This window comes from Zasmidium cellare (assembly GCF_010093935.1).
Source record: "Zasmidium cellare ATCC 36951 unplaced genomic scaffold M409scaffold_66, whole genome shotgun sequence".
In the NCBI taxonomy this organism is placed as follows: domain Eukaryota; kingdom Fungi; phylum Ascomycota; class Dothideomycetes; order Mycosphaerellales; family Mycosphaerellaceae; genus Zasmidium; species Zasmidium cellare.
Window position 1 is genome coordinate 56,541 of NW_022987010.1, and position 13,881 is coordinate 70,421.

A 13,881-nucleotide genomic window follows, 5' to 3' on the forward strand; every position below is an offset into this window, starting at 1 on the left:
CGTTCTTGCCCGGATATAGGCAGTGACGCGATTGTTTTGCAGATCGGCTCGCTGGTCCTGAAGTTCTCAAATGGAAGCACTGAACAACTGGAACCATGCTCGTGTTGTCGTTGTTATTGCTTCAAAAATGGGAAGCAGGTGACGAATTCCGGAAGAGCCTTTACCAGAACAATACTGTATCTCACTTAGGCAGCATCCCTAAAAGCGACAACGTCGTACACTCGAAACTCTTAAGCGCATCTTGCGAGGGCAGCTTGGAGCCATGTTGATATTGACGATTTCAACCGGTCGAACCATCAGGCTCGCTAATGAATGTCAGCTACATGTATCTGTAATTTCTCGGTTAATCCGGTTTCTGATATCGGACTACCCTAAATCGGCAGGTACGGTGAACAATGTCAATCACACGTAACTTGACGCTTACGGACTGACCGGTCTGACAGTTTGACCGGTCGAAATCGTCAGGCGAAGAGGCATCGCCGCGTGGATATTTGCGAGTTCGCAGCAAGTGGTGCCGATGCCGAAGTAGGTACGCCAAAAGCTACCAAATGCTAAAACCTGAAGCGAGTATTAGCTCAACTTGGCGCTCCTTCCGCAGGGAAGAACAACACCCGAGACAGGTCCCCATGGTGAGACCAACGTCCCGAATTGCTATCAAAGTCAAAGTACGCCATCAAGATAACGGATGAAAGCGTCCTGCAGGGGGCTCGCATCACATTGATCTGCCCTTTGTGACGTTATAAGCATGCACAGAGTCTCATGCATTCGGGGAGCAGAGGCTGGCACTAATGTTAAGCGCTTTGTCTTTCGAAGGCACATCTACACCGAATTCTTGCCTTGACAGGCTAGAAGGTTGTCATTCCTTCCGGATCCGCTTCTCGGATGCATATGATGAGGTATATCATGGTCGACGGAGGATGTAGTGCTGATGAACACGACGACCTCGAACGCTCGTCAGTGCCGCCGTAATCCGTGATGCATGGCGATCACAGACGACCCAGCGTGATTGGTACTGCGTTCTCGCTCATCGCGTGTGGATGGTTGGGATACGAGAACGGCATGTGTCCAGTTCGATGCCGAAGATGTGGGAACTGCTTTGTCGATCGTGCTTAAATCATCCACGTGGTCATGAGGCAAAGGCAGAACACTGACCATGAGGCTCGGATACTTTCCATAGCATCATGTCTGCTCTTACACAGCGTCGTATGCATACGGGGAACAGCTTCGCTAGCAATAACGACTGTCTGGCCTTTGCAAGTTGTATTTCATGAAAATCAGGGTTAGTCTCTGTTCCCGGCATGTATATGACGCCCTGTATACAGAGCAGTTCCATCAGGACTTGGACCGCATCAGGCTGAGCTACAAGCATCAGACACGGAGGCGACTTTTCGACTACTCTATGCCGTCCAGATGTGGTACGGTGGGCATCGAAGCCACCTGGACACCAAAGCTCTCTGCAGTGGAATTGCCGGGGCGTGAAATTCAACAGCACGGCGAGGCTGTCGCTCGTTCGCAAGACCTCATCTGCCGTTACAGCGATCTGGAGTCCGGTTTGCTTGGCATTGACAGCGGTGCATGTTTGGGACCCCAAATGGATGGATCGCAGTAAACAGGAGCCCGCAGTGATGATTTTGAATCTGGCATCTGATGTTTGGTTGGCCACTGCTCCTTTGCATGTCGTCAACAGCCTCAATGCGCCCCTCCCGAACTGAATGCGAGCCGGCTTTCTTCCCGCAGGCAGGCCGACGCAGGTATACTGACCATGACCCCAAGGCGACTTGCTGAGAAGCTACAGTATACCATGCATCGCGACGAGCCCTCTCACATCTTTGAAAATTGCTCACAGCAATGATGACAAGACCTTCTCACATGCAGTTGCGGCTATCTGGTCAATGGTGGTCATTTTCTTCTCAGTCCTCGCATCGGTCATCGCACGCCCTCGGAAGTTTTTGAGCGCTTTGCAATTGGGCGGTGCCAGACTTACCGGCGCGAGTTCATCTGGGACTGGAAGAATACTCTCATGCGTTCCGCGGTCCGAGAAGGGAGCTCGTTCAATCCATCAACGACCAGTAAATCTTCGAACACCTGATAAGCCCTACAAGCTAAGCTTCGCTATCCTTGCGGGAGGCGTAAACGAAGCCGGACCCAGATGTATGACAAAGAATACTCCAGTTGGTAACGGCTGGATTTGGAGAGCTGCCGGCCCTGCATTCAGACACTGCACGCTCTCCCGCCTACAGGGGCGAGCTGCAACTCGCTCCCGAGTGACTTGTGACACGACCCAGCTTCACGAGGGGTGCAGTTCTGAAGCTTCAACCCCAAGTTCAAAAGAAGAAGAAGACGTGGACGCATGCCACACTGATTACCACAGCCATGGAGGTTGCAAGCACACTGCTCGAGGTTGCGCGAAAGACACCACTCTCGATCTTCGCCTTGGGAACAATCTTATCGCCGGTGTTTCTGATTGCGTGCTTGGCTGTTTATCGTCTCTTCTTCCACCCACTATCGAAGATCCCAGGCCCACTGTCGCAGAAGCTTTCTGGATTTCCTCGAATATGGCATTGCAGGCAGGGAGATCGTTTCCTTCGCGAGATGGAAACACATGACCGATATGGTGAGTGCGACATGCGGGCAGTCGTTGCGAGTGCTAAAGGTTGATAGGCAGTGTGATTCGAATCGCACCCAATGCGGTATGATCAGGCGCGTGCGTTAGCAGAAGGCAGTGTCACTGACCAGTCCAGCTCTGCTTCAACACTCTGTCAGCCCTGCAGACAATCTACACGAAAGACAGCAATGTCTTCAAAGGCGACGAGTTCTACGGTCTGCTGGATGGCGGTGCAGAAGGTGGACGCAGCATCATGATGGAGGCGGACAACACAGCCCACGCAGCAAGACGCAGGGTACTGGATAAGGCTCTTCCACCAAGAGACCAGGCATTCCGTGACTTGAACGCCCTGTCGAAGTCATTCGCCTACGCTGTATTTCAGGAAGGTAGCGCAGACGACAAAGGCTGGTCCAAACCCATCGACGTGGCACCAGTCTCTGCCTGGTTCAGCTTCGACTTGATCGGTACAATCGCCTTCGGCAGTCCGCTCGATATGCTCCACGAGAAGGAGTATCGCTGGGTGCCTAAATGCCTTCAGAGCGCCAGCATCTTCTTGTTCTGGGGCGGATATTCACCGTTCCTCAGCTTCTGGCAGTGGGTACTGGGGACGAGAATTCCTTCCATCTTGCGACTTCAGACTCTTCAGAATGCGCAGAGATACGCGGACTTTGCAGATTGGATGTTCCACAGGCGTGCGGAGAAATTGAATACGGGAGATGATCTGGAATCGAAGAGGGCTGACATCTTCCAGGGGCTGTTGCGCAGTAAATTGTACAACGATCTGGAGATGAGGGCGGACAGCTCCTTATTGATTGCCGCTGGGAGCGACGCAATCCGCCTGACCATTGCCGCAACGATTTTCTACTGGCTCAAGAATCCTGATACTTTCGAAAAGGCAGCTGAAGAGATTCGCGGAAGCGTGGCATCGCCAGACGAAGTGTCAGAGTCCGTGCTGGCCTCCCTGAAGTACCTACGAGCCTGTATCGACGAGACCATGCGGCTTTCTCCCGCAAAACCCAGTAGCTTGCCCCGAGAAGTCATGGAAGGCGGCATCGTCGTTGATGGCATCTACGTGCCAAAAGGAGCCACTGTTGGCGTTTCAGTCTACGCTTTGCATCACGACCCAGACATCTATCCCGAGCCGTACAGCTACGATCCGGAAAGATGGCTCAAGCAATCGCAGGACCGACGCATGCAAGCAACATTCTGCCCATTTCTGAAGGGACCCCGAGCTTGTCCAGGAAAGACCATGGCGTACTTTGCGATGCAGTTGGCGTTATTCCATCTTGTGTACGGAGCGCCGCAGGGTGGTGTCACAGCGGATGGGAGAACCAGTCGCCATCGACTTCGCCACCGTGAAGGCGAGTATCAGTTCAATGACTGGATTCTGGGTTATGCAGATGGTCCGGAGGTTCAGTTCAAAGCGAGGGAGTGAAGTCGGGTGTTGATGATTGATGAATGAAATGATGAGTAACGCTCAGGGGTAGAGAAGTTTTGTCTTCGACGATGCTTTAGCCACAAATCCCACGACCTCTGCGGGTGGAGCCACATTCGATGCAAGTGAATCCTCCCAAGCATTCTCCATGTCCAAACCTAGTTCTACCTGTTGCCTGCCGCCATCACTGTGCCGCCACCAGTGGCCAAGATGGAGCACATACTCTATCGAAGTGGTGGAAGAAGTCCACCCCAATCGCAGCCAAAGCCATACCGGAATCCGCCATGAGCAGCGTCGCCAAATTCCAGATCCCGTCCGAGGAACATGCCAGCGAAGCCCACACAGCAGCCATCTACGCCCTGCAGATCCGTGGGAAGTATATGGTGACCGGCTCAGCAGATACGACAATCCGCCGCTGGGACTTGGACACTGGCCGTCTCATCCCACCAATCATCAGAGGACCCGAAAAAAGCATCGTGTGCCTTCAGTTCGACCAGCGGCCAGAGCACGACGTTCTAATCGCTGGAGGCGTCGATGGCGTCTTGAGGATTTGCAACTTCTCTACGGGAGAGGAGATTGGGACTGTGGCTAGTGCTCATGAAGAGACTCTCTTGAGTTTGTCGTTTGATGATGGCTACATTGTTACTGGTGGCAGAAACCAGAAAGTCTGCGTGTGGAATCGTCGTGAGATTCGGGACGTATCTTCGCTACCGCAGTCGTTCCAACATGTCGCTGGCGAAGATGGTATCATCAAGCCCTTCTCAAAACTTGCCGAGTACGCCGTCAACAACGCCGCCATCAACGCCGTGCAACTCGCGGGCGACTCCATCATCGTCGGCTCTGGCGACCGAACAGTGCACATCCTAAGCCTCAACACCGGCGCGGTCGTGAAGAAACTCAACACCGCAGCTGGCGTCGCAGACATGCACCTTAACGGTCGTCTTCTTATCGCCGCCTGCTCCGACGGCTCGGTCACCGTTTGGGACATGACCGACGACACTGTGAAAACCCGCATCGAAGGGCCCCGAACCGTGGCCAGGGCTGTCGACGCCGTATCCGATGGCCAGGGCAATCTTGCGCGAGTGGCGATCGGAAAGTATGACGGCACGGTCCAGATATACAAAAAGGACTCCACCTCGGATGCTTGGCTTATCATGAACACGTTGGAATATGGCGTTCAGCCGGAGCGGATTTCTGATGATAATCCTTACGTTCACAGCTACGCGGAAGCGGAGAGGGTGTTTGATGTTGCGTTTCGAGGGGATCAGGTATATTGCTGTGGACAGGGGAATTTCGTTGTTGGATGGACCTTGCCTGGAGATACCTGACTGACAACGAGTTGATCGTCAGTTGTATCAGGTCTTAAAAACGGTGCTTGGACCCATCTGGATGTACTTCTATACCACCGGACAGGGTATTCTATCCCTTCCAACCATGTCCACCTCCATACTCACCACCACCGCCCTTTCCAAACAAATCCCCCAAAATCCTCCCAAAATCCGGCGTCCCAAACCCAGAAGCAACATCCCATTCCTCTTTCGCCGGAAATCCAGACCTGAACCACACACCAGAACAGTCAGCTCCCTTATTCTTCTTCATCTTCTTCAAAGATCTGCTATTTGAAAGCGCAGGCAAGAACTTACGTATTACACCCCCAAATATTCCCCCCTTTCACATCATTAAACGCCCGTCCGGCGTTCTTATACAGCCAAGGGTTCAGGAACCCGAGCGGTGGACGGCCCGCGGCGAGGAGGGCGTCGTTGACGTTCGTTAGGACTAGTATTCATTGGATCAGCACTTGTCTCCGAGAAAGGAAACAGGAGTTAAGTAGGGGATGTGTAGGGTACAGACTTACCACCAGCAACAGTTGGCGCCGCCGCACTCGTGCCCCCAAAGAAAAACGTCTGTCCCGCATAGACAATCTGATACCGATACCCCTGCGCGGAGAGGTCTGGATACGCCCTACCCGTGCGATTATACAACCCCTCATGCAAGCTTCCAATCTCGCCGAGATACTTCTCCACAACACCGTCTTGGTATGCTGGTCGAGGGAAGTAATTCGACAACCCCCCGCCGGAGACGAAGGAGTTGGATTCATCCCAGGTTACGACCTCCTCGGGGATGTTGCGGGTGCCGCCGACGGCTGTTACGTAGGGGCAGGAGGCGGGGAACATGGGGAGGAATTTGGTGGTGTTCTTCCCGTCGTTGGAGAGGCAGGTTCCATTTGTTCCGACGCCGTAGTCCCCAGTGGCGAAGAGGAGAGTTACGCCTCGGGCGCCGAGTTGTGCGAGTTCGGCGCAGACGCGGCGGGCGTAGTTGATCGGGACGGTTTGTTCGTCGTCGGCGTAGGATGTGCTGATTACGTATGGGAGGTCTTTCTGTGCGAGGACGTAGGAGAGCCAGGTTAGGTAGGGCTCGTTGCCGTTGGTGGGGTATTGCAGGTCGGGGGTGAAGACGGGGGAGAGGCCGCCGGTTGAGTAGGTTGTGAAGCGTGTAGGGTAGACGAAACCGCCGACTGTCTTGTGCAAGTATGAGTAGGAGGTGTGGTACCGGTGAGTGGGAACTTACTTGAACGTCTTGATTTGCTTCTAGGTCAAGACCCATTTCCAATGCTTCAGGAGGTTCCATGTTCTGATTATTGACCCCGTCCGCTACGATCTGGTAGCTGTACTGATAACTTGGATCTGCGTCTTTCCTCTGCTCTGACATGAAGATGTGAAAATCGCTGTAGTTCGCCGTTTGGTTGAGGTAGTTTGTCGTGGCGACGTAGTTCTTCCCAGGTACCTGAGGAACGTAGTCGACGGTCTTGTACAGCGTTCGCAGACAGAGATTCGTCACGGCAGTCTCGTTGCAGACGGCGCTGAGATTCTGCGAGCCGGAACCTCCATGGTGCCAAGGCTGGTGGTCGCCGCCAGACTTCCAATCTCCCATACCGAAAGGCGATGCTCCAAGTGCTTTCGTATTGCCAAAGTAATTCGTCGGTTGAACGACATCGACATGCTCATGCAGAGAGCGTGGTAAGCTGTACTTCGTGGTCCTAACAACTCTCACACCCTCGTCATTCGTGTATTCATGATAATTCGTATCGAGGAGATCCTCAACATCAGACACAGGAAGGGCGACGGTAAGCCAATCTCGCGCCGGGCTGTACTGAACTCGGTCAAGATAGATGCCGTTCTCCTGAAGCCATTCATGCACAGCGTCCAGAGCGTCCTCACTCGGCCTCGTAAGACCTTGAATATCACCATGGCTCAGATGCTGTCCATAGCGAGGATGATCCGGATCGCTGACTTCGTATAGATGTCGTTCTAATTCGTGAAAAGAGCCTTGCTTGAGGCCGAGTCGAAGGGCGATTGTATCGTCCTGCAGATATGCGTTAGTAGTTACGTCTGTAGTCGATGCTTCTTGGTTCTTACCGGGCGTGGTGTATCCAACCTCCGCCATCCCCTGGGAACAAAATGTTCGCTATGAACCGCATATTCCGCTTTCCGCTCGAGGGGAACAGCGAGCGCGGTCGCCAGACCGGTCAACGCCAATACATTGAGCACCCTCATGATGCCGTTGCTGACCATTAGTTCGCCAAGCAGACACTCGCACAAGCAAGAAAGGAAAAATTGAACTCTCAAAGTGAAGTTCAGCTCACCCCAACATATGTATGTATCACCAACAAACCACGAGCTGAACCGTACCTTGAATCCTTCGCGGCATTCGAGCATCATACACCATGCACGTGTTCCGGCAATCTTACATCCTTTGCGGGTTACAGTGTTGTTGGTTGTAACTTGTTCGGGCAAGGACGGCGTGCGGCTGGGATGCAGTGTGACGATCTGGTTCGTGATCATTGACGAGGAGCTGCCCCACGTTTCTTTGAGACACTTTCTCCACCATCCATCTCCGGTGTCTTATTTTCAGTTTGGGAGATACTGTTGTTGTAGTAGATCTAACCACAATCCCATCCCATCCTTCCCACCCCGCTCACTCCTCCCCATCCCCATCCTCATCCTCCTCCGGCTCAACCTCAAAACACCCCGTAAAATCCCACCGATCCCCCGGCGCCCTCTCCGAAACATATTTAACAAACTTCAACGTCCCCTTATCCCTCAACACCAGACTCATCGAGTTCCAACCCGCTGCATTGCTAAACAGAATCCCATCGTCCTCATCGTCGCCCGCAGCTTGGTAGACTGCGGGATCGGCTTTCTTTTGTTTCGCGGGGCGGCGTTGGCCGGCGCCGGTGTTGGATTGTGCGTTTGGGGGAATGACGACGCCGTCGTCGGAGGCGTTGTTGTCTTCGTCTTCGTCGGCGTCGTCGCCGGCCATGTAGAGTTCGTAGCCGCCGACGTTGTCTTCGTCCGAGTCGTTGGGTTTCTTTGCGGTGTTGCCGATTGTTTCGCCGTCTGCCTCGTCATCGACGCCCCAGCCGGTGGTGGGTGTGACGGAGAGGGTGAATTCGAGCTGTGGTTCATCGCCTTCGTAGCCCTGCGCGAGTTGGTAATCGAGGCCTCGACGGAATCTTCTGGCGAGGACGGAGCACTTCTTCAGCGTGAGGCCGGTGACGAGGGATAGCCATTTCTGAAAGGCAGTGCTTGGTAGCAGCTCGTCCAGGACTTGCTGAAAGGGCGATGCCGCGTCGCTAGCGCTTGCTCCAGAAGTGTTGGCGGCAGAGTGAAGATATTGATAGCGATGTTTGTGTGGCGGCCGCGAAGTCGAGAACGGCAGAGCAGATGCAGAGCCTTGTTCGAGTGACGCCTTTAGCGACACACAGAACTTCTCGCTCAGGACATTCGTCAGTTGCAGGACACATTCGTCGGTGAAGAGCTCGTTCAACTCCTCCACAGTGTCTGGCGTGAGATAGTTGGGAGTCATGAAGCGGATCAAGAACTGGCATTGCTCTTCAGTGAGCTCGTCGGCCGGTCCATCGTCTTCGGGTCGTCCTGTGGGAGAGATCCACCGATACTGAGGCTCATCGAACTGCGCGGCCTTGCCTTGCAATTGCTGAAGCGAGCTCCGTTCCGCCAGGCTCTCCTCCAGACCCGGCGCAAACCCTTCCTCGCCTTCCTGCGGGATATGAAACCACCCACTAATCGCCATCCGCACCCTCCCACCATCATCCTCCTCGCCCCCCTCCACCCGATGATAAACCTCCTCAACATCATGAAAGCTCTCCCCGGGCTGCACCGCAAAAAAACTCAACTGATTCCACGCAGGCGGTATCACCTTCGTCCACTCCGTCTTGGGCAGCTTAAACATCTTCCCCTCCTCCCCGGCCACCTCATCAGTAGGATACAACCGCAACGCCCCACCCCATTCCGCCTTCCACGGCTTCTCCGGATCCGTCAGATACAGGATATAACTGACCCGCCGACTCCCAATCACATCGTCATGGCACAGCAGATGACACCCGGGCACGTACACATTCACCGCCATGTCCGTCTTCGTGCCGCTTAAAAGTCCCGCCCCGGAGACCTGCGAGACCCACTGCCGGAACTCGTAGCTATACATCGAATCCCGCAGTTTCAGCAGCGAAGGCAGTTTCTCCAGCGCCGAGGCAGGCAGGCCATCCAGATTCGCCAGGTCGCCCGATTGATGGATCTTGTAGATGTCGGTTTCTTTCGGCGTGAAGTGGATGCTGTCCAGAATTTCACTTCTCACGGAGCGGAGAAGATCATCATTGATCAAGTCGGAGACGACGGCATGTTTGTAGGGTCCCGAAGAGGCGTATTCACTGGCGTAGCCTTGTACTGTGTCTTGCTCGAAGAGGCCATTGCGGAAGTTGGCGTGGATGCCATCCTGGGTGGCCAGGCGCTTCTTTGAGGAGTCATTGTGGGCCGCGGAGTCGTCTACTTTTCGCTTCATCTTAGTACAGACTTGAAGGGATGATAACGTGTGGTTGTCGATGTTCCAATGCCGGGCCAAAAATTTCGCGAAGTGCTGTGCCACCCGTGGACACGAGATCAGAGTTCCGCAGAGGATCCGGCGTTCGGCACTCGCACGGTCCGTCCCATCGGCTCATGAGCCGAATATATTTTATCAGAGACGGGAAACGCGCATGAGCATGGGCTCAGCAACAGATGACACGCAGCAGCAATGGTAATGCATTGCATCGTCGTTCCTCCCGCTACCTCTATGACCCTCAATCCCTCTCCATCTCAATCGCATGCCTCAATACTCTCATAATTCTTGGCACAAGCCCTATGCCATACGCAAAACACCGTAACATACCTCATACTCATACCCACATAACCCCCATAAACTCCACAACGTCCCCTGCGACAAGTGACATCTATCGTTCAAACATCGTACTCTTCTCCACATCCTTGCCCATGCCTGTACTGCCCGTACTCTTGACACTCGCCGCACTACTTCCCGCTTCGGCCTTGGTAGGACTCGAAACAACGTCTTTGTCCAGCAGATTACCTCCGGCTTCGCCTTGCCTCTCGGGAACGGCATCAGCTTCAGCCACATCCAGCAAATCCCTCCCGTGGTCCTCAAACTCGTCGTCCTCTTCATCTTCCGTACCTCTCGTAGTCGCGCCTCGATCGAGTTCCTTCTGTGCTTCATCCATGCGCCGTCGCACTTCAGCCGCGACACGCATGCCATCGGTGACAATGTTGTCGAGCATGCCACGAAGACCTTTTCCGGGCGCAACGACGCCCGCGCCGGGTCCACCTGGACTAATAGTTGGAAGGGGAGACGCCGAGTTCGCAGGCGCAGCATTGTGGAGGTTGAGGAAGGAAGGTGATGTGAGTGTTGACGAGGGGAGAGGAGCATCGGCGAGATGGAAGGAGTTGGCGAAGCCAGAGTCGAAGAACGATTCCAGTGATTCATCCGCGAGCACCAACATCCTGAAGGTCGGCAGAGTGATGTGCACTGGGCTGGAAGGGTCGAGTGCTGCGTTCGCTTCTGCGTTCTTCGATACTGTCTGTCCAAAGGAGTTCGTCGAAGGACGCGCCAGCACAGAGTCGTCCGCTGCAGATGTTGAGTTATCCGATAGTGGATGGTCTTCTGTGGTCTTCTTCTCCTCCCCAAGATCGAGCAGGTCATCTTCTTTCACATCCAAGTTCTTGATCCCATCTGCAGCACCATCCACATCCTGCCGGCTCGGATGATCTGGATCCGCATACTCAAAGCATCTCCTTATGAAAGCCGAGACAGCACTCAGGAATTGCTCGTCCTTGGACATGGGTAGACCATCTGGTCCCTTCACCTCCTCCACACCGGACGAAGGACCCAATCCACTAGATACACCTCGCCTGGACAAGAACAGCAGAGCTTCCGAGATGCGTAGAATGCCTTCTCGATCCACCTTGCCGTCATTGTCGTCGTCGTAGAGTTCAAAGAAGTACTCGATGCTGCTCATGATGTCGCGGTTACCCTTGATTGGTGCCAAGCCCGTCACCACATTCTGCAAAGTCAAGGCAGAATTGCCATCAGCATCCCATTTCCGGAATAGGCGTTGCATGAAGTCGTGATCTGCAGGTTCTGGTCCTGTGCCCCATGGTGAGAAACTGGCCGATCGGTTTCGCAGTGCGCTGGCGAAGTATCCATTCGATGATCTGTCCTCCTTGCTGGGTGATGAAGGAGAGTCGGTTACCGCCCACTTCGAGACACCCGCAAGGAACTCTCTGAAAGCGTCGTAATCCATCTGTGAGGAGCTCGGCCCAAGAGCAACACGACCCATCTCAGGTGCATTGCCAGACACACCAGTGACGACTTCGGTAGCTCTTAGTTTGGCCTGTTTCTGCTTTCGATCCGTCTCGGCCTGTATGATCTGCGATCGTTGCTGTCTCTCATAAAGAACAGTATAGAAGCGGTCATAGAGGAAGCCAAGGTCGTTCGTCGAAAGCTTCTTACTCTCTGGTCCGAGGTTTCTGATCGAGGTTCGCTTGGCGAAGGACTCAATGTTCTCTAATACGGCCGCTTTGTGTTTCGACCGCTGCTCGGAGATGGTGTGTTGTGTGATGCCCTCAAACTCCTTGAATGCGACCACCATGAGGGCCTGGAAGTTGGTAATAGCTCGATGTTTGGGGTTCTCGGATTTTGGATGTGCAGACTCGCCCAGTCGAGCAAAGTATGACTTTAGCACTGAAATGAAAGTACCGTCGTCTGTGGCATCCAGCAGTTCTTCCCCATTGATTCGTAGAATGGCGAGGCCGACTTGGAAGAGCACCTTTGGCCCCTCGAGGAAGAAGACGTCCAGCACACGAAAGGCGAAGATCAGCGGCATGCTGTTGATGTAGAGTGACAAGAACCATGGCAAAGATACGACCGAAAGCTGCACATCATTCTTAACGAGATGGTCCCAAATGATCGGCATCGTCTTCTCGACCAGACTCTCGAAAACCCTCTGATCAAGTAACGTGCCGTACATGGTGGTGGAGTAGTATCCTGGTAGTAATCGGTCGCATAGAATGGAGAGGACATAGAAAGCTTGCGATTCGGAAAGATAGCTGGAAAGTAGACTTAGCTTTGGATAACGACATTTCGGGTGGACTTACGTACATCAGCAATGCGGCCACGACGATGTTCATGGCCTGGCAGTATCCGACTTCTGGGTTGATCCAGCTGTAGGCCGTGAGAACCCGTCGTAATCTGCCGATGCCCTCTTCGCTCTGGAAACCAGCATATTCCGGCAGACTTCGGTTGAGATCTTTCTCAATCTCGTCGATGGCCAACGAGCCCTCTCCCTCGTGTTTGACGAGTGTTTCCTGGTATAGCTTTGGCTTTTGTAGCCGCAGATAGAACGATCCACACGTAAGCTCCCAGATCTCACCTCTCAGCAGATTCGGCAGTCCAACTCGTATCAGTCGGTGGAAGTCTGGCTGCCGTACCAGGGTCGTGTTTCTGCCGTTCTCCCGCAAATATTCATGCCACAACCTCATCTTGCTCCGATCTCGCAGCTTTTTCGAATTGCCCGGATACTTGAACACACTCCCCAGTCCAGTATCAGGCGGATTCCGTGGCGTGCCGTCAGGCTTCTCCGACGTAGGGGTCACATCGAAGTCGTCGTAGAGAAAGTACTCCGAATAACACTCCTGTGCCACCGTCCGCATGTTGTCAACTTCTTTGATGCCCTGCCTCAACCCTCTCTTCAGCCCATCACAGAACCGCTCACACTGCTGCCTGCTCCCCTCGAGCTGAACCGTGAGCTTCGGTGGTGAAGGAGCACCAGCTTTCCCCTCGCCGCCCGCATCGAAGCCATTCCAGGTCGTCACCGACAATGCAAACATGTAACTCTGAGTGTGCAGTCTCTCCACCCTTCGTACTGCACAGAGCGGCAGAGTGAAGCCATTGCCCGCCGGTCCGGTCCCGTGTGTTCTTCCCGTGAAAGCACTGCTGGCGCTCGTGCTCGCCGTATTCGCAAATGAAGTATTCACCGTGGAAAAGCACAGAAACTGCTCGCTCAAATGTAATTGTCCCACATAATGCGTGCCCCGGTCTCGATCCCAATTGCTCTTATCCCAGCTCTTGGACGCACCACCTCCGCGATGGCTCTTCCCGGGGAGTGTGAGTTCGGCGGTGATCTCGTAGAGGGGATTTTGGCTGTCTGGGAGGCGGAATTGGTGGCGGAAGAGCTGCGCTTTGGAGGGGCGGTCGGAGGAAGTGAGGGAGCCCAAGGGCCCAGGCAGGACGGCGGGATCAATGAGTTGTTGCGCCTTCTGCACGAGGTTCTGGAGGAACATGTCGGCGGAGCGGCCTCATGCCGCGGGGAGGGAGTATGGGAGGGGTTATTCGTCTATTTCATCGTCTCGTGCACGTCGTCAAGGATGTCAATGGGGGGGTATTGGGGATTGTTTGGGGTGAGATGACGATCCAGGCCGGCGCACGTGAAGTGGGTGAT

The 13,881-nt window shown here is 54.2% G+C and overlaps 5 protein-coding genes across 5 annotated transcripts; 2 read left to right on the forward strand and 3 right to left on the reverse strand.

Moving 5' to 3' along the window:
• Positions 1 to 2,373: 2,373 nt before the first annotated feature.
• M409DRAFT_30526 (uncharacterized protein) lies at positions 2,374 to 4,040 on the forward strand (the record flags this gene model as incomplete). The annotated part of the gene is made up of 3 exons (XM_033809965.1): positions 2,374 to 2,614; positions 2,662 to 2,690; positions 2,742 to 4,040. The coding sequence occupies 3 exons, from the start codon at positions 2,374 to 2,376 to the stop codon at positions 4,038 to 4,040; spliced, it is 1,569 nt and encodes a 522-aa protein (XP_033659880.1).
• A 284-nt stretch (positions 4,041 to 4,324) lies between these two features.
• M409DRAFT_30527 (uncharacterized protein) lies at positions 4,325 to 5,368 on the forward strand (the record flags this gene model as incomplete). The annotated part of the gene is made up of 1 exon (XM_033809966.1): positions 4,325 to 5,368. The coding sequence occupies one exon, from the start codon at positions 4,325 to 4,327 to the stop codon at positions 5,366 to 5,368; it is 1,044 nt and encodes a 347-aa protein (XP_033659881.1).
• Positions 5,369 to 5,459: 91 nt separating this feature from the next.
• M409DRAFT_38027 (uncharacterized protein) lies at positions 5,460 to 7,594 on the reverse strand (the record flags this gene model as incomplete). The annotated part of the gene is made up of 5 exons (XM_033810847.1): positions 5,460 to 5,595; positions 5,684 to 5,816; positions 5,896 to 6,559; positions 6,609 to 7,403; positions 7,457 to 7,594. The coding sequence occupies 5 exons, from the start codon at positions 7,592 to 7,594 to the stop codon at positions 5,460 to 5,462; spliced, it is 1,866 nt and encodes a 621-aa protein (XP_033659882.1).
• A 421-nt stretch (positions 7,595 to 8,015) lies between these two features.
• Positions 8,016 to 9,896, reverse strand: M409DRAFT_30529 (uncharacterized protein; the record flags this gene model as incomplete). Its single annotated transcript, XM_033809967.1, has 1 exon — positions 8,016 to 9,896. One exon carries the CDS (start codon positions 9,894 to 9,896, stop codon positions 8,016 to 8,018), a length of 1,881 nt encoding a protein of 626 aa, XP_033659883.1.
• A 427-nt stretch (positions 9,897 to 10,323) lies between these two features.
• Positions 10,324 to 13,723, reverse strand: M409DRAFT_30530 (uncharacterized protein; the record flags this gene model as incomplete). The annotated part of the gene is made up of 2 exons (XM_033809968.1): positions 10,324 to 12,490; positions 12,543 to 13,723. The coding sequence occupies 2 exons, from the start codon at positions 13,721 to 13,723 to the stop codon at positions 10,324 to 10,326; spliced, it is 3,348 nt and encodes a 1,115-aa protein (XP_033659884.1).
• Between the last annotated feature and the right edge of the window lie 158 nt (positions 13,724 to 13,881).